Source organism: Phaseolus vulgaris, chromosome 5 (assembly GCF_051622355.1).
Source record: "Phaseolus vulgaris cultivar YP4 chromosome 5, ASM5162235v1, whole genome shotgun sequence".
In the NCBI taxonomy this organism is placed as follows: Eukaryota; Viridiplantae; Streptophyta; class Magnoliopsida; order Fabales; family Fabaceae; genus Phaseolus; species Phaseolus vulgaris.
In genome coordinates this window covers 38302442-38321029 of record NC_143502.1, presented here as the reverse complement: position 1 = coordinate 38321029, position 18588 = coordinate 38302442, and the positions used below count along the sequence as shown (strand labels likewise).

At 30.8% G+C, this 18588-nt stretch overlaps 3 protein-coding genes across 7 annotated transcripts; 2 read left to right on the top strand and 1 right to left on the bottom strand.

Annotated features, from left to right (window-relative positions):
* The first annotated feature begins 766 nt into the window (after positions 1–766).
* LOC137835674 (ARM repeat superfamily protein) lies at positions 767–6409 on the top strand. 5 transcript variants are annotated; one of them, XM_068644280.2, is made up of 10 exons: positions 767–943; positions 1063–1385; positions 2043–2108; positions 2185–2324; positions 3150–3276; positions 3481–3632; positions 3833–3968; positions 5112–5196; positions 5278–5549; positions 6169–6409. In XM_068644280.2, exons 2-10 carry the CDS (start codon positions 1248–1250, stop codon positions 6310–6312), a joined length of 1260 nt encoding a protein of 419 aa, XP_068500381.2. In that variant the 5' UTR covers positions 767–943; positions 1063–1247; the 3' UTR covers positions 6313–6409. The 5 variants fall into 5 exon arrangements, 4 of the variants coding, with proteins under 4 accessions (XP_068500381.2, XP_068500380.2, XP_090158618.1 ...); XM_068644279.2 differs by having other exon boundaries at positions 1041–1385; XR_016521033.1 differs by having other exon boundaries at positions 771–943; positions 1041–1385; positions 3900–3968.
* A 427-nt stretch (positions 6410–6836) lies between these two features.
* On the bottom strand, positions 6837–8716 carry LOC137835673 (GDSL-like lipase/acylhydrolase superfamily protein). Its single transcript, XM_068644278.2, has 5 exons — positions 8273–8716; positions 8032–8162; positions 7678–7911; positions 7288–7543; positions 6837–7218 (listed from the first exon to the last, which is right to left on the bottom strand). Exons 1-5 carry the CDS (start codon positions 8508–8510, stop codon positions 7025–7027), a joined length of 1053 nt encoding a protein of 350 aa, XP_068500379.2. The 5' UTR covers positions 8511–8716; the 3' UTR covers positions 6837–7024.
* Positions 8717–15417: 6701 nt separating this feature from the next.
* LOC137835672 (UDP-D-apiose/UDP-D-xylose synthase 2) lies at positions 15418–18370 on the top strand. Its single transcript, XM_068644277.2, has 9 exons — positions 15418–15976; positions 16078–16170; positions 16248–16355; positions 16860–16974; positions 17066–17199; positions 17307–17408; positions 17546–17638; positions 17733–17868; positions 17954–18370. Exons 1-9 carry the CDS (start codon positions 15707–15709, stop codon positions 18064–18066), a joined length of 1164 nt encoding a protein of 387 aa, XP_068500378.2. The 5' UTR covers positions 15418–15706; the 3' UTR covers positions 18067–18370.
* The last annotated feature ends 218 nt before the right edge of the window (positions 18371–18588 follow it).

Here is an 18588-nt window from a genome sequence, read left to right as displayed (position 1 = left end):
TCAGAGACTGCTAACACGCCAACGGATTATGTATCGAGTGGCTCAATATTACTCAGGCCTCGTCATCCACACATGTATGAGACTTATCTTCTCCAACGAACCAGCTTCCAAAAACATCTAATTATTGGACAATTATCATTGGAAACCACACATGTTCACTAAAAACACACAACAAATTCATGAATAAAAGGAAAAGATCTCACTACCCTTGTTTGCTCTTAATATTATCCATGAGAAGGCAAAGAAGAAAAAAGAAGGGTGGTATTCGGGCTTTGGGATTTTTAAAAACTTCCAGGCTAATTTTGTAAGTTCACATGAATGGAGGGGTACATTACGAAAAATGTAGAAGTGAAGGAAGAATCACCCCAGAGACTTTCAGGCGGGGACAGTTTCTTCCTGCACCTCCATAAGTTCTTCTACCACCTCATACACAACGTAAAAATATTTTTTTAACCTTCTTGTGTTACTCCCATAGAGTAACTTCCAGATTATGTAATTCTGGAAGCTAAAAAAGACATCCGGATTACATAATCCGAAAACTAATCATGAATTTAAAAAAAGGCTTATGGATTATGTAATCTGGAAGCTAATTACAAATTTGAAAGAAAACTTCCAGATTACGTAATCTGAGATAGTAAAAATATGAAAATTTATGGAGGTGGGAAAAGAATATATGGTGGTGTAGGAAGAAACAGCCTGGGGCGGGTCCTGAACATAGGCCCATTGGACCATGATATGAAAAAAAAAATAGCAATGCCTTTCGCTCACTCGTTTAGTAGATTGAAGGCACTCGCAATCGATATCTGTCATAAAAATTTAAAATTGGAGGGAACAAGCAAATTCCAAGAAGCGCATGGCGGTTCCGGCAGATCCAATAATTGACGAAGAAGAAGAAGTAGAAGACGGTGGTCCAGCGCACCACCCTTATGCTCCGTCACACGAGGTTCTCATCGACCGTTCCGTTTAAGTTACACGTTTAAGCTATGTTTTTTTTAATGCTATTCAGTGATTGTTTTGAATGATTACTCCTCCTGATGCAGTTTTTTGATTTATCAACGACAGTTGATCCGAGTTACATAATCTCCTTGATAAGAAAGCTTCTGCCGTTGGATTCTGCTTCTCGGAGTACCTATAGTGAAGTTGCTTCTGAAAACCCTAATCGAGGGGAAGAAGAAGAAGGGGATGCGCCCTCTGTGTCTGTTTCCAACGAGGAAAATGTTAAATCGTCCAGGAACAAATCCGAGAATATGGATGTTGATGTTTCTGCTGAATTTTCGCGTGGGGAATGTGAAGGTACTGATGTCTCGGTTGGAGAGAGCGCCTGGGAGGAATACGGTTGCGTTTTGTGGGATTTAGCTGCCAGTAAAACACATGCGGAGCTCATGGTATAGCAATGCTGGTTTTTTCTTTATTCGAGTTTCTTTCTTGTTATCATGTACTACTTCATTTCAAATCATCTTTTAGCTCAGGCGAGGTTGTTACCACTAGCTTCCACTCTCCAAATAATGAGTAGGTTGAGTTCGATGTACTGTACAGCCATAATTTGGTCCAGGTCCCACAGAACCTTTTCTTCTATTTAGTTTGATAAAACATTTTTTCATTTTGAATTCTTATTTGTATAAATAAGAAAGTCACCTTGTTTTATATTGTTTCCCGTTTTAAAAAAAAATATTTGTGAGTGGTGAAAAACAGAAAAATGAAAACAGGAAATGGAGGAAAACTAAGTGTCTTTTTTGTTATTATGTGCAGAAATAGAAAACCTTTTTCTTAAACCAACTTGGCCATAAGTCTTAAATTTCCCTCATATCATCGTTGTAAGAATACAGTAACTGATTCTTTGAATGTTCTCTAATGTATTTTTTCCAACCCTGCCCAATTTATCCATGTACCACCAAGCTAATTATCATTAATGTTACAATGGTTGTTGAGACTTTCTCTCATGTTCTGGAGATCTAAATACATTTGTTTGCTGTCTTTCAAGTTTTAGCCATTTGATTCTTTTATAGACGGAAACGAAATGTTTACTTGGTGTAATACTGCAGGTGGATAATCTCATACTTGAAGTTCTGTTAGCTAATCTATTAGTTTGCAAATCAGCGCGTGTAACAGTAAGTCAATGTTATTCAGATTGCATAAAACTAAGAATCTCTTATCACTTTTTTATGGATTAATTTCATGGTGTAGGAAATTAGTATAGGAATTATTGGGAACCTTGCCTGTCATGAAGTCCCAATGAAGCATATAATCTCAACAAAAGGATTGATTGAGATAATCATTGACAAATTGTTTCTGGATGATCCTCAATGCCTATATGAAGCATGCCGGTATGACACGTTTTTACACCCACATTTCTCGTCAATTTCAGAATTGGGATATGTCTAGTTCCTTCCTTTTTGTTTAGTACCAAATTTACATGAATAGTTTCTATTTCCCTATCGTATGCCTTGTTATTCCTGCTATTTTCACTTTTTGTTTCTATACTGCATAACTTCATTGTGAAAGAAAAACTCTGATAGTATTCCTTTGTCTTTTTTTTAAAGAAATAATATGTATTTGTTCCAAGCTTATCTATTTATACTTGTATATTATGTCCATTTCTTTAATTTCCCCCCGTTTATTTAACTTTCATTGTTTCTTCTGTCCTAAGAATTTGCATCAGTACTTTTCACTTGACTTGGCTCGCACGAAAAGGCTAATATTTTGCAGTAAAATCTTGGTGAATCTTTTCTGTTTAGAGCCAGAATTTTAAATGTCAATTTCTTTGACTGTAGACTTCATTTGGGATAGTGAATTTTTTGGACAACCTCTGGTGTTATGTTCATGTGTTTCCAGAAAGATTGGTGTGTGTTCCTACATGATTCAATCACATTGGTTCTAATTTTTCTCTTTTTGTTTTTTATAAGCTGTCTCATCCTCCTTATTTGTACAATTGTCATTGAATAAATTTCCTGCATTATAGTGTGTATGTGTAAGAAAAAAGACACATTGATTTACCCACCAAATAGATGAATAGAAGAAAGACATACTTTTTATTTATTTATCTCAAGAATTTTCTGTGTTATGCTGTAAATCAAGTATCATACTATTTTTGACAGTTGTGCCTTTATTTTACTAAATACAAACCTTTTTACAATTAATTTTTGGAACAGATTATTGACTGCAGGTCTTCAAAGTGGTGAATCTATTGCATGGGCTGAGGCATTGCAGTCTGAACATGTACTCTGTCAAATCTTGTGGATTGCAGAAAATACATTGAACCATCAACTTTTAGAAAAGGTAATCAATACTTGGTGCCAATCCAGGGTAGTTTCAACTTTTTTACTTTTTGCAGAGATTGCAATGTGTGAAGTCACTGTAATTGAATATATGCACTAGAAACTTAAATAATTTCAGAGGAAAAATAATGTTTATTTTTTTTTCATCTGAATGCAAATTTCATCTGTCCAATAACTGACATGACATCATTCTACTTTTTAACAGATCATGGGGCTTATTTTAGTTGTATTAGAAAGTCAACAGAAAGTTATAGAGGCTCTCCTTCTACCTATGATGAAGCTTGGTTTGGCAAATATATTAATCAGTCTCTTGACTTTTGAGATCAGCAAATTAACGAGTGAAAGAATACCTGAAAGGTAGTGTGATCCACAGTCCTCCATTCTGCAATGATGTAATTACAATTCCTATTGTCACCTTATTCTAATTCTGGTATCACTGGCAAATGGTTGTAGAATACATTGTCTTGCAATTTGTTGTAACATTTATTTTTCAGATAACTATTCCATTCGGCTATCTGGTGGAATGGGTATGATAAAACCTCATCTTAATGTTTCAGGTACTCTATTCTTGATTTAATTCTTCGTGCAATTGAAGCTCTTTCTGTTTTGGATGATCATTCTCAGGAAATTTGCTCAAGTACAGGGCTGTTTCAACTAATATGTGATCTGGTTAAGTTTCCAGATAAAGTTGAGGTACATTGTTATTGTTAACAGTATCAACGCTGATACATCTTTCGCAATAACTTTTGATATAAATATTTTGGTATCTAAGTCAGAAAAATTAAGACCACGCTACTCATGTAAATAACTAAAAACTTCTCCAACATAGTATCTTTTTCTTTCTTCCAAGATGCATAATGAGCTTTTAAATATTTTTAAACTATGAAGCTTTCTCTCTATCAGTGGATATTATTGATGAAAAAATGAAAATTTTGTTAATATTTCATTTTGGGTGAGAATTGAAGTTACTATTGCTTGTGATACACTCCTGCTTCATTTTGCTCGTACTTGAATAAAAAAAGGCTATCCTCTTTTGTTCTGTAGGACCATTTCCCCTTGTAGATAAATCTACACATAGTTGAGCTGAGAATTTCATAATGCAGCCAACTTGATCTAGTTATCCAAACCATGTTAGTAAGTATCAGGATACACGAAGTATTGCACGATACAATTCACATCCCCCACGATACGAATCGTAGGAAAACTTGTTTGTGCACTGGGAATCACGATCCTAACAAGAAACACAATTTGAATCTTCAGGTCTCACTTTGATATGGAAAGTGAAGAGGCAGTGGTGCATATGAGAGAAGACAATCCTAATATTGTCTCTTTCTTTCTTAGTCTCCTTGGGCCAAACGTTTTCAGCCCAAATAATTTTTTTCCATTTAACAAAGGAGTTGGGGCATACGACCCAACCCAATCCAACTATTATAACATTAACCTAAGGCTGTTTCTTCGTGCACCTCCATAGTTTCTCCTAGCACTGAGGTGCAGGAAGAAACAGCCTTAACATGTGCAGGAAGAAACAGTCTTAACCTAATCTGTCCACTGATACAACCACTCTTTTTGAATGTTGTTGTTAATATTAATTATATTTTTAAATGTTTAGAATCTTACAATTCACGATCCATTATTCAAAATATAAGCTATCCAAGACATCATTTGTATCATGATTCAACTACCATGATCCAAACTTTTTTTTTACGATCAGCTTTTTTATAAGTTCTAATTATTTGATAACATTTTCTAGATCAATTTATGCCTAATAGCAAACTTTTAAGTTTTGACAAAGAAATAAAGTGATTTGGCTAACTGAATTCTTGATTTCTTCTGCAGGTTGGGAACTGTTGTGTTACTGCTGCAGTTCTCATTGCGAATATGTTGTCTGATGTTCCGGATCATGCATTGAGGATATCACAGGGTAAACTATGTATTCACTATGTATTCTTTCTTGAGTCTCTAGATTATTTAATATAATGGTAAATGGTATTGGGTTTTCTAGATTTGACCCTATTAGGTGGTCTGCTTGATATATTCCCTTTTGCTTCGGATGATGTGGAAGCAAGAAATGCGGTCTGGAATGTAATCGCTAGGATATTGGTTAGAATTCAAGAATCGGAAATGAGCCCTTCAAGAGTACATCACTGTATTATGGTTCTTGTCAAAAAACATGATCTGATTGAAGATGAGCTTCTCAACCAACGAGTTGAATCTGGTGATGAACAGCATAGCTTGTGTTCTCCTGGCTCAGCAGCAAATGCTAGGAATGTATCTGTATCCTTCTCTTTTAGTCACTTCAATCTGTTCTTTGTGATTCTCAGGTCCCCTTTGGATGACTTTATTTGAAATCTGTTCTGAGATTACAATTTCTTTGAAATAAGATGTTGAATTTTATTTCATTCATATCTATGGTTTCATGATTACATGATAATATATCTATTTTCACTCAGTCTAAAATGCAGGGAATTTTTTTTTCCAATTTACTAATGATGCTATATGTTAAAAAGGATTTCTTACCAAATCAGGTACAAGCGTGGCAAAAACTATTATCATGTCTTCCTTTTTCTTTCACTGACTGTTGTTTGTATCTAAATTTGTAGAATCCATTCATGGTATTTATGATTTACTTTCTATATTGAGTGTCATTAAACTTTCCAATGGACAATCCTTCACTAGGGAACAAAAACACTCGAGAGCTTTGCATATTTAGATTGCTTGTCTTTAATTCTGAACCATTAATTTAGACCTTTTTAAACCTCTATCTAGCCATCCAAATGTGTCTAAACTAAACAATGCCCACCACACCTACAGACAGTTAAGTTCACAGGCTTATTTATCCACATGCTTGCTTTGCCATTTATTTGTTGTTTCACTTTACCATCGCAATCAATAGCTTGGGATGATCATCAGTATTCTGAATAAGTGGACTGCAGAAAAAGAGAATGCCAAGAATAATCGGAATGCTGAAGTTCCCGTCAGTGAGTCAGATGTAAAAAGATTGTTGGATTGCTGTAATAAATTCTTCAATTACAATTGATGTGTCTTGTAAATTACAGCTGTCTAGACAATTTGAAGGCTTGCACCTGTCGATACTGTTTTTGTATTTTTTTTATTTATGGTACATCTTTTTAGAAGTTATTGGTAGTTGGAGGAGTTTTACAACTGGCTTTTTGGAGTATTAATTTTTAGGGATAAAACTTAAATATTGACATTCAACTTGATAATGTTAATCTTTAATCCAAACTTTAATTTTGATTACAAAATAAAACTAAAAAGACCCATGGAACTTTTACATCTGTAATTAATGTTGATTTTTTAATGTAAACTTTTGTTAGGTACATTTGGGTAAAACTCCATTTTGCAGAACCATTTTAGAAAACTTTATATAATTTGTCTTGAGTATAAGCGGACATTGTATTACTGTTATAAAGTGAGTCTGTATATTTTTTATCAGCAATAAAGTGAGTCTATATGTAATTTTCACAATTATAGTGCGACTAATTTGAGTTTATCTGTCACCTTAAACTAAACTAATCGAATTGAACACAGATCCATGAGGAGCAGCTTTGAATACTCTGTAAAAATTAAGCACGAGAACTCATTGGAATATTGGTCTTATTACACGAAACTTGAAACACAGTAAAAGTTGTAATTAAACATACTCAACCTGCTTTTATATAAGCCAAACTAATGCAACAATAACCGCACAATTCTTAAAAATATATATCCAAAGTAGATATGACACGGGATTAGGATATGAGAGAGATGCCAGCAGCCAGTAAGTCATCGGACAAAAGCTTGTTTGCAGCCTCCGAAGGATGAAAACCATCCCAGAATACATACTCAGATGCATTGGCACACGTTCCTATGGATTTCTGATTGCACAGTATAGATGTCTCTAGCAAGCCTGTTCCACAACAAGCCTTCCTTGCTTCAAAAAAGCCTGTGAAAGTAAAATAAAACTAGTTCATGAGTTATGCATGATAAGGCTTAGCAGGGTTAGAAAGTGTACCATTTTCAGAAGGCTTAGTGACAAGGTCATAGAGAGGTTGGTAGATATCAAGGATGACCAATTTCAGACCAGAAAGCGATTTTTGCAGGCTTTGCGACGTAGTGTTTAGCTTCTTATTGAAGTTAACAGCATCACTGTTTAGTCTAACCACACATTCGTTGCTATCAAAGCCAAAGAGAGTGATAGCTGCTGGCAGACAACCCATAGGAGGTAATGTTGTGACGCCAATCTTCCTTGCTCCAAGTGCATACAAGTTCTGTCATGTATGTTTGAAATTTGGAAATGTCAGCAAACGAAAATAAATAGCCCCTTTTTTTCTCTTTTCACTTCTTATCATTGGTAACCCTTGTTTAAGGGCAAGGTGGTTTCTTAAGGTTGACAAAGACATGCCTGAATGAAAGTGGCGTACTGTTGCATTAGAATATCTGAGAATTGGTCAGCAGTGTAAACTTTGTAAAGCAGTGGATTTATATAATAGTTCTGAATAAAATCACTGTTTCCAGCGCTGATAAGATATATAGCACCAGATATAATTGATGAAGCATTTGACTGCCCTGCTATTCCCATCAATATATTCTGGCTCTCTTTGTAGTGTTCCAGCTGTTGGCTCAATGGAATTGCATGCTAGACCAATTGGAAACAAAACAAAAGAAAAAACACACATTCCTACATTAGGCTTTGTGAATAATGAAGACAAGTAAAAAAAAAACTGAAGATTTTTAAACTTGCAAAGTGTATATTTACATAAAGCTTAGCTGTGGGATCGTAGTAGCCAGAAGCAGCTGAGGCAAAGTTGGCACCGTTCAAGAGGTTTTTTCCTTTGACCTTTAAGTTGAGGTAAGCTGGCGGGTAAGAGGTAAATCCAAGGTTTTCAGCTGCAGTGAACAGAATAAAGATCAAGCATGCAATCCTTTTATAGAAAAAAACAACATGATAATGTAGGTGAGAAAATGGTGTTTCATTCAATGGGGATTTTGAGCAATACCTGTGTAGTCTGATGCAAGCTTCCCATTGCAAAACCTCCCTGTTGGAGTGTGATTATTGAAGTCTCTTCCATAAGGAGGGAAGTTTGCTTTTACAATGGTGGATAACTGGTTATTATTGCCCACATCAAACACAGAGTCCCCAAATATGAACAATGCAGGAACCAGAGGCTGCCCTTTAGCCACATTGAACACTAGAGCCAGAAGAAAGGAAGTCATGAAATAACTTGCATTCCCCATGCTTTTGAGTTTCTCTTCAGAGAGAGAAGGGAAGTGGGAGGGCTTTTAAAAAGGGGTGTTATAGTATTGGGAACTGATAATCTGAGCAATGGTCTGAAGCATGCAGTGGGACTGGTTTGGCAAGGCTGCAGTTCCGAGAATCTTATAAATGTCTGAACAAGTTAGTTGAGATACACTAGTCAAAATAGATATCAAATCTCGGTATCATATCCATGTAGTGCATGCTAGCTTCTTCTAGTGTAACTAAAATTAGTACAATTTTTAATTATAAGTAGGTAGCATAAACGTTCTTAGCTGTAACCATTTTAATGTTGCAGAACTATCAATGAAATTATGCTCATGTCTTGGGCTACAAGATATCTGTCAAAACAAAACTAAAGAGAGCTACTAGTAGCAAGTTATATGGTGTGGTTGAATGAAGTTTTCAGCACACATGAACCTTTTTCTTAGTCTGTTTTCTACATTTCCCAAAACCAAAAACCTGTCTAAAGTTAATATACAAGTAAGAAAGGATGTCGGTTACAAGTATAGTCTTGCACGTGACATGCAACTACAAGCTTCTTCAACAAGCGCACTTTTCAACCACACCAGATTTACTGCACAACAGAAGACAACTTATAAGAAAAAGGAAAAGAAACAAGAGGAAGAAGCTAAGGTAAGTAACTCAGAGACGTAACAGCACTTGGATTTGGACACATTGATGTTCATCTTTGTACCATAAAGTTTGATGTCATATTTGATGGAGTGTTATATGTTGAGAAATGTGCATTAAATTATATGAGAAATAAATTTTATTTAAAAAAAATAATTTTGATAATAAGTAAATTGTTCACTTTCAAATTTCAGTTGTCAAATTTTATTTTTTTTACGTGTTACAAAATTTAATAATAGATAAAATTTAAAAGAGTTCTAATATTTTCACAACAAAAAATACAACCACAACAAATATTAATATTTACAACAGAAAAAAAAATCTTTTAATAAAAATACACGCAAAATGCATAAAGTTAATTTTTTTAAAAAAATTAACAAAATTATAAATTTCTATAAATAGTTAAAGTATTAATCTCAGATAAACATTAGTAAATTAATTGATACAAACTAAGTAGCTTTTCTTGTTGGCAACACTTAACTGTTTCTTGTGACCTAAGGTTTCGACCATATGCGATGTTCGGTTGGTGAAATAATTCTATGGTTTCTTTTCATAGCACTGATGGTGTATAATTTATCTAGGAAAAATGGATAATTTATACAAAATGAAACAAGACAAAAATATAAAATGATATAAATATCTCAAATAAGTTATTAAATGTCATATAAATAATAATTGTTTTTTGGAATATAAGTCATTCTCTCAAGATTATTTTTTTTTATCTCCCGTCCATTTAAAATGTAATTTTACATTTGGAATTAACTAGTGTCAAGTATTTGCTTTAGGTGATATTTATCTTTTCTCTGGATTTATTGTATTTTAATACTAAATTTAGTATTATATTTTTATTTCCCATACATGATTTTTTATAGTACTTTGAAATAGAATCAGTCTACTTTTCTTATGGCACATGCTTTATTTATCCCTACCTATAAACTATAAAGAGCTTTGAATTTAAGTGAGTATTCTTTTTAATATATTGTTCTTTAAACATATTCTTACTAACAAACTCACACTTATAATCCTAACCTATATAATTTAAAATGTTTTTCTAAAATATTTCATATTTACATTTAAAATTAGTATCATAAAAATATAACTATTATTATCTATTAATTAGAAATAAGAAATAAAATTTTGATCAGTGCCCATTTGAACCTCTGTGACTCCCTGAATCCACTCTTGAAGGGAAGATAAAAAATGATGAGTCTCAACCCCAAAAAGTATTTTTCTCGTGCACGAATCTATTTTTGGTACTATAATTTTGAAAATGTGGAAGTTTGATTCTTATAAAATTTTAATGGTACATTTGGTCTTTCCTAAAATTGAATAATTTTGAGAAACTTTTAATTTATTATCGAATTGTGAGATAAAATTATATATATTTGTTAATGATAATGATATAAATTATTTTTCACGTAAAATAGTGATGGTAAAAATTTTATAACAAGCTTTAATAGTTTTTATTTTCTTATACATGTTTAAAAAAATTGTTAGCAATTGAATGACATGTTAATAACAAACCAAAATTATGCAATTAAACTTTTTTAGAGATTAAAATTCCACATTTTGCAGAACCCAAAATAATCTGTTCTTTAAACATGTCTATGTTATTGCAGGTTGCAACTCCGTCAAATTCCTAAAGACATTTTTTCTGTAATTCCACATGTTATTTTTTCATCTTCACAAATTTTTTGTATTTTCAAAAATGTTTATAGGTAATATTTTGAGTTACATAATCTGAAAGTCGTTTTTCAAATTCGTAATTAGCTTTTCGATTATATAATTCATAAGTATTTTCTAACTTTTGAATTTCTTTAAATGTGTGTCCAAATTACATAATTCAAAAACTATTATTAAATTCATATTTTCAGATTATATAATTCAAAATAACATTTTAAATTATGTAATCCAAAATATGCAGGTGAGAAAAAGAATAAAAAAGTATTTTTTATATTTTGTATGTGATAAAAAAAAACATATGAAGGTGCAAGAATAAACAATTATCCCTAAACTATGCAAATTGTAAAAGAAAGTTTTGTATAGATGAAAATATAATTACAAAACACATATAGAGTACTAATATCAAATCAAAATAAATATAAATAGAAAGTATCTTTAATCTTAAATCATAAAACAACGTCAATTTTTTCATTTTATCCATTTTTTTCCAATTTGTCAATGAATATTTTTTTACTTCATCCACCACCTCATCCTAATACATCAAGTGTTGTTTTGCCATGTTACAAACTTTGTAAAAATAAAATAAAAAAATTATCTTTTTTAAATTAATCTTCTACTAACAAATAAGCAAAAAATTATTTAAAATATGAATTTTTACATTAGATTTCAAATTAAAATGAAATTTTAAAAACAATGTAGTACAGATGAACCTATAAAAAAGTATAAAAGGTAAATTATGACTTAATGTGATAGCCCTGCATTAAAATTAACCCAGTTTAGTTACTCATAATGATTTAAATTGGTGTTTTCAATGTTTTTTAAATATATCAATAAGGGGTTAATCTAAACATGAATTCATTTAAATTTCTTAAATATTTTGAATTTAAATAGTATTATAAATGAAAATAATAGCTCAATATATTTTTTATTCTATAATAAATCTAGAATTATTGATAAATTTCTCAATTATTCATTTTCATTTTTTAATTTAGTTTTAATTATATTTATACTAAATTGAATTTGATTTTTATTCTAAATATTTGATTTTTGACAAAAATAATGGATAATTAATTCTAATAATATAATCACAAAAAAATGTTGGTGAATTTACTTTCTTCGTTCCACATTACACGATATTGCTATAATTTTTTTTTGTCCTTTTTATAACTCTCTTCTTAAAATTGGCATTTATATTGATAATTTTTTTATCACAACACCCTTAGTTATCTGTGTTCGTAAATAAATAAATAAAATATTATTATGAATTGTTTTTTTAGAGAAAATTATAAAATTAAAGAGTTTATATATATATATATATATATATGTGTGTGTGTGTGTTTTTGAGAGAAAATTGTTGTAATCACTTATAAATTGAATATTATTAATTAAATTAACCAATTTTCATAGCAAATGTGAATTAGTTATTAATGATAAAATGGGAAAGGAACTAATATATATACGTAAAAAACAATTTATGTATATTTAATATTAGTTTTATAGTATATTTTATTGTCCGTCTATCCTTATTTACGAATTTTATCATTTAATTATTTTTTCATGAAATCAAACTTTGTATTTTTCATTTCATTTGTTCTTTAAATTTTTAATAAAATGATAAATTTTAATAAAAAAAATGAAAAGTTAAAATGACATGATTTTATGACCGATTTATTCAAAAAAACGTATAACTATTAAAATATATACTAATGTTTTAAATATTAGAAACTTCAATTATTAGGCATTTACGTCCACTAACAGTGTCGGAATTATCAAAGAGAATATTTGAATATGAATACCTGTAATAATTATCTTTTTATTAAATTGTACACTATAAGAAGTGATATAATTATTATTGGTGACCCATATGGCATGTCTACACTTTTATGATAATAAATATAGTTAAAAATATAATTGCACTAAATAAGAATTACTAAAATACAAAAAGTAAAATTATAATAAAAATTTATAATTATACAATAAAAAATATTTTTTATTTGTTATCCTTGTAGTTTCTATATATCAAGAAAACAAAAAAGTTAGTTAATAAAGACGAGATAAAAAGGTCCAATAAATAGAAAGATCTCCATAAAAGTAAAAGCGAAATTTTAATTACTTGATGTAATTTTTAATTATTAAAATAAATAAAATTTATTAAAATAAGGTGATATGATTTAATTGAAATTTGATTACATTAACATTGTGTTATCTAATTGAAGTTATATAACGTTGACACTATTTTTCTTAACAAAATCATCACATGTTTTTTTTTTCATTTTAGTAATTAATGTATGAAATTGTGGGTAAATTCCCTATCTAACACCATTTACACTTTTATTTTCCTAACTAGCACCCTTTTGCTTTTATTCCCTATCTAGCACCCTTTTGTTTTTATTTTCCTATCTAGCACCCTTTTATTTTTTATTTCCCTATCTAGCACCATTTCAAAAATAAATAAAATAATAATAAATTATTATTTTTTTATAATTTTAATTTTGAATATATTAAAAAATAAGTATTTTTTAATGTTTAAAATAGTTAGAAATATAATTAATGAATAAAGAAATGAGTTTTTTACAAAATAAAAATAAAAAAGTAATAAATTAAAAATGTTTAGTTTAAATTTTTTTTAAGAATGAAGAAAATAAAAAATTAAACTCTAGAACAACATCTATAAACATAAATTAGTATTTATTTTTATTATTATTGATGATGTAATCATGTTAATTTTAAGTAAAAAATACAGGATATAATTATAAAAAAAATCAAAGTCAATTAGTATTAATTAATATTGAACGCACAAATAATATTGAAGTGTCTATCTACCTTAAATGCAAAATCTTAAAAAAAAACTAATGCAATTGCTACACTTAATGCTTAAAAATGAGAAGAAGAAAAATTTAAAAATAAATAAATATAGAAAATAAAAACAACAACATTGCATCGGATCTTTCATGTTGCGAAAGACTATTTGATGGAACTCAGAAATAAAGAGTATTGGTTTGCATACACTAGTCAAATACTATGTCCAAGTCCCGACATGAAAATAACCTCAAAGGAGAGACCTAAGTCAAGTCGAATAAGGATTGATATGGACATAAGAGAACAACATAATTGAACAAAAAAATGATCATATTGTCAAACACTAGGACACACAAAAAGAACATGTTCCAACATTATTGAATTGTGCATTTCTCGTCATTAATTATGTTTAATTTCGCACAAACTATTTAATGTACTATTGAAAAAAATATCAAATGAATGATCATCTTTCATTTTTATTTTTTTTTATGATCAACATCTACTTATTTAGTATCGTCTTATATATCTTATTTTATCTTGTTTGGATTTTTTTTTATATCTTGTATATTTATCTTATTTTGTTTTTCCTTTATTTTATATCTTATATGTTTTTAGTTATTATTTTTTTCTGCCATTGTTTATTTATTTTTGTTTTTATTTTATTATTGTTGTTTTTATTTTCTATACTTATTTATTTTTGCATTTTTCTTCTTCTCATTTTTAAGCATTAAGTGTAGCATTTGCATTATTTTTTTTTTAGGATTTTGCATTTAGGGTAGACGCCTCAATATTATTTGTGTGACCACTATTAATTAATACTAATTGACTTTGGTTTTTTCATAATTATGTCCTGTATTTTTTACTTAAAATTAACAAGATTACATCATCAATAATAATAAAAATAAATACTAATTTATGTTTATAGATTCAACTTTTATGTTGTAGTATGGTTTAATTTCTTATTTTCTTCATTCTTAAAAAAATAATTTTAAACTAAACATTTTTAATTTATTACTTTTTAATTTTTATTTTGTAAAAACTCATTTCTTTATTTATTAATTATATTTCTAACTATTTTAAACATTAAAAATACTTATTTTTTAATGCATTAAAAATTAAAATTATCAAAAAAAATTAATTAATTATTTATTTATTTATTTTTGAAATGGTGCTAGGGAAATAAAAAATAAAAGGGTGCTAGATAGGGAAATAAAAACAAAAGGGTGCTAGATAGGGAAATAAAAGCAAAAAAGTGCTAGTTAGGGAAATAAAAGTGTAAATGGTGTTAGATAGGAAATTGAGCCTAAAATTATACCTTTTTAATAAATAAAAAATCATATAAATATTTTATAAAAATCAATTTTAATATTAATAGTTATACATAAAAAATATAGTAATTTATACCTAAATAAAATGATGGATAAATTTATTAAGTTAATATGATTCAATTGAAATCTAATTATACTGAAGTCGTGTCACACATTAAAATTATATTAAGTTTTTTTATGACTTCTTTCGTGGTAACCTGACACGATTTATTTATTTTAATAATTTTTTAAAATTTTATTTATTTTAATAATTAATATGTAAAGATTACATCTCTTTAGTAAAAAAATTCTTAAAAATAATAAAAATTCACTTTTTATTATGAATGGTTATACGTAAAAATAAAAAATTCAAAATATAATAATTTATATGGAGATGTAATTTAATTTTTTTAATTACATTTGAATTATTTGTTAGTATTTGAGTGTGTATGTGCTGTGAGTGAGTGAGATATGCGCGTAAAGATGTGGACGAAACATAGGTAGCTGTAGATTTAGAATAATACGCAAAGCTTTATTTGATGAATAAAAAAAGAGAGTCTGAATAAAGAGTATTTATACCTTGCTTGCAACTCTCTGACATCACACAATCGCTAACTGTGACAGTAACCAAAACCAGAACACTGTGGAAGGGATAGAAGAGAAGAAACACTATTATCCATTCATATATTACATCAGCCTTAAACTCTTCTTATCATTTTCTCTTCTCAAGTTCTCACAGACATTCATTTTGAGCAATGGCTTCCGCGCGATTGGATCTGGACGGAAATCCCATAAAACCAATCACCATCTGCATGATTGGTGCAGGTGGCTTCATCGGGTCCCACCTCTGCGAGAAGCTCATGTCTGAAACCCCTCACAAGGTTTTTGCCTTGGATGTTTACAACGACAAGATCAAACACCTTCTCGAACCCGACACGCTCCCTTGGGCTGGTCGCATCCAATTCCACCGCCTCAACATCAAGCACGATTCTCGACTTGAGGGCCTCATCAAGACTGCAGATCTGGTTTCATTCTTGTTCCCTCGTAAAAATGCAATCTTTTTTCTTGCAGTGTTCTTTTCCGGAAATTTTGATGTTTGAGACGCAATTGGGTTTCTCTGTTTCAGACCATTAATCTGGCTGCTATATGCACTCCCGCGGATTACAACACGCGCCCTCTCGACACCATTTACAGCAACTTCATCGACGCGCTTCCTGTGGTGCGTGTTACTTTTACTTTCTCTCTCTGTTACTCTCTGTGTGGAAGTTGGAATTCAGGATTGGAGTTTGCGTTCAGGTGAAGTACTGTTCGGAAAACAACAAGCGTCTCATTCACTTCTCTACCTGTGAAGTCTATGGGAAAACGATTGGAAGCTTCCTCCCCAAAGATAGTGCACTTCGTCAGGTAATCTTTCACTTTCCTTGGACTTACTACTGCAGATCTGTGCATGATCGATGATGGTTTCAAATTTGCAATGCGTCAACAGTTTCTTGTTTTGCAATGCGTCAACAGTTTGTTGTTTTGCAATGATGGGTCTTTTCAATGAATACTTTTTATCTATCTTTGTGTGTTCTTTAACTGTTGTCTACACACAATGTTTAGATAAACCTGTGGAGGACGAAATCAAGAAAATCAAATCTATTGAGTTTATTTTTTCGTAAACTAAAATCAATTTTTTTAATTTTTACCTTTTGGGTAAGTTAGATGAGATGGCTTCTGTATAAGTTAAGTGTGTAAGTTGATTTTAGTTTATGGAAGAGGCTTACTTCATTTTATCTTGTTTTCTGCTCTTGTAAATCTTATTTATGAAAAAATTATCTAACAGCATCTTAGCAGTGGAATGGTTTGCTTGTTTTTTCTTGGGTAATGTGTGGAGTTATAATATATGTTGTTTCCATGTCGTGTTAGGATCCTGCATACTACGTACTTAAGGAGGATGAGTCTCCTTGTATTTTTGGTTCGATTGAAAAGCAGAGATGGTCATATGCCTGTGCTAAGCAGTTGATTGAGAGGCTTGTCTATGGTAAGCTGTTTTTTTTTTTTTTACTTTTTATGTATAGACTTTCAATTTTCATGTATTGATTTTTGTCTCTCTGAGTTGGTGTTGTTGACAGCTGAGGGCGCTGAAAATGGATTGGAATTCACAATTGTGAGGCCTTTTAATTGGATTGGACCACGAATGGATTTCATACCCGGCATTGATGGTCCAAGTGAGGGTGTTCCTCGGGTTCTGGCATGCTTTAGCAATGTGAGCTTACGTTGAGATTTAGACTTTGTTTTGTTTAAGATTGAATGTATGCTGGTGAATATTTTTGAATTACTATTCTAAATATTTTCTCCATTCCTTTTCTGCAGAATCTCCTCCGAGGTGAGCCCCTCAAGCTTGTGGATGGTGGCCAATCCCAGAGAACCTTTGTCTATATTAAGGATGCTATTGAAGCTGTCTTGTTGATGATTGTAGGCTTCCATATCCAATCTTTAATGAGACTTTGTGACTTTTAAGTACAGATTATCTGATTGTAGAAGTTCACCTTTTAAAGTATTATTCTTATTGGATGTTGTTGCACTAAATGTGATCAATAACTTGTTAACAGGAAAATCCTGGCAGGGCCAATGGACATATTTTCAATGTGGGTAACCCAAACAATGAGGTTACAGTTAGGCAGCTTGCTGAAATGATGACTCAGGTTTAAGCATCAAGTTTGATTGTTTGACCCTATTAGATTTTTAAAATGGTGGTGTTTGGTGCCATAAAATATTTATTTTCATTCAATTCTGCAGGTTTATTCAAAGGTAAGTGGAGAATCACCTCTGGAAAAACCTACTATTGATGTGAGCTCCAAAGAATTTTATGGCGAGGGATATGATGATAGCGACAAAAGAATACCTGACATGACCATAATTAATAGGCAACTTGGTATGTTTCCTTGTTACTTTACCTTAAAGGTTATTAATATAAAATGTTTTACCTGTTAATGATGTATCACTCACTCCTATTTCAGGCTGGAATCCTGAGACCTCACTTTGGGACCTGCTTGAATCAACTCTCACCTATCAGCACAGAACTTATGCTGAAGCCATCAAGAAAGTCATTGCAAAGCCTGTGGCAAGTTAAACTTGTATGGTGATCAACTGCTTTGAGAAGAAGAGTGTTCAGCCCATAGGGGGCATTTACCTACGATAGTTTACTGAATTATTTTTTACATACATAGTATTTTTCCCCTTGGTTTTGGTTTCGGTAGCCAATACCCATATTATTCATTACATATTTATGAAGTAAGAATTTATCGAGGGCAATATGTGTTGTTGGGATGTGATTTTCACACGGCTTGGGGAGAAACATACGAGGAAAGGAGATTCAGCTGTAACATTTATCATATACTTTCTAAATTTAAATTAATGGAATACTTTTGCTGCAATATGTTTACATCTCGTATATTTTGATAAATTCCAAATCCACCCACATAAATTTACTGATCTGTCTGGTTAGAAATAACGTTTTCAGGAGTTATCTCTTAGTATAGGGTCCAACAGTCAGTTAGTTTCTTTTTTTCTCTAGTATTGACAGTTATGTGTGTATAACTGCTGCTCTCTCTCTTATATCAATATACACCATTCTTTAATCAATGAGAATTTT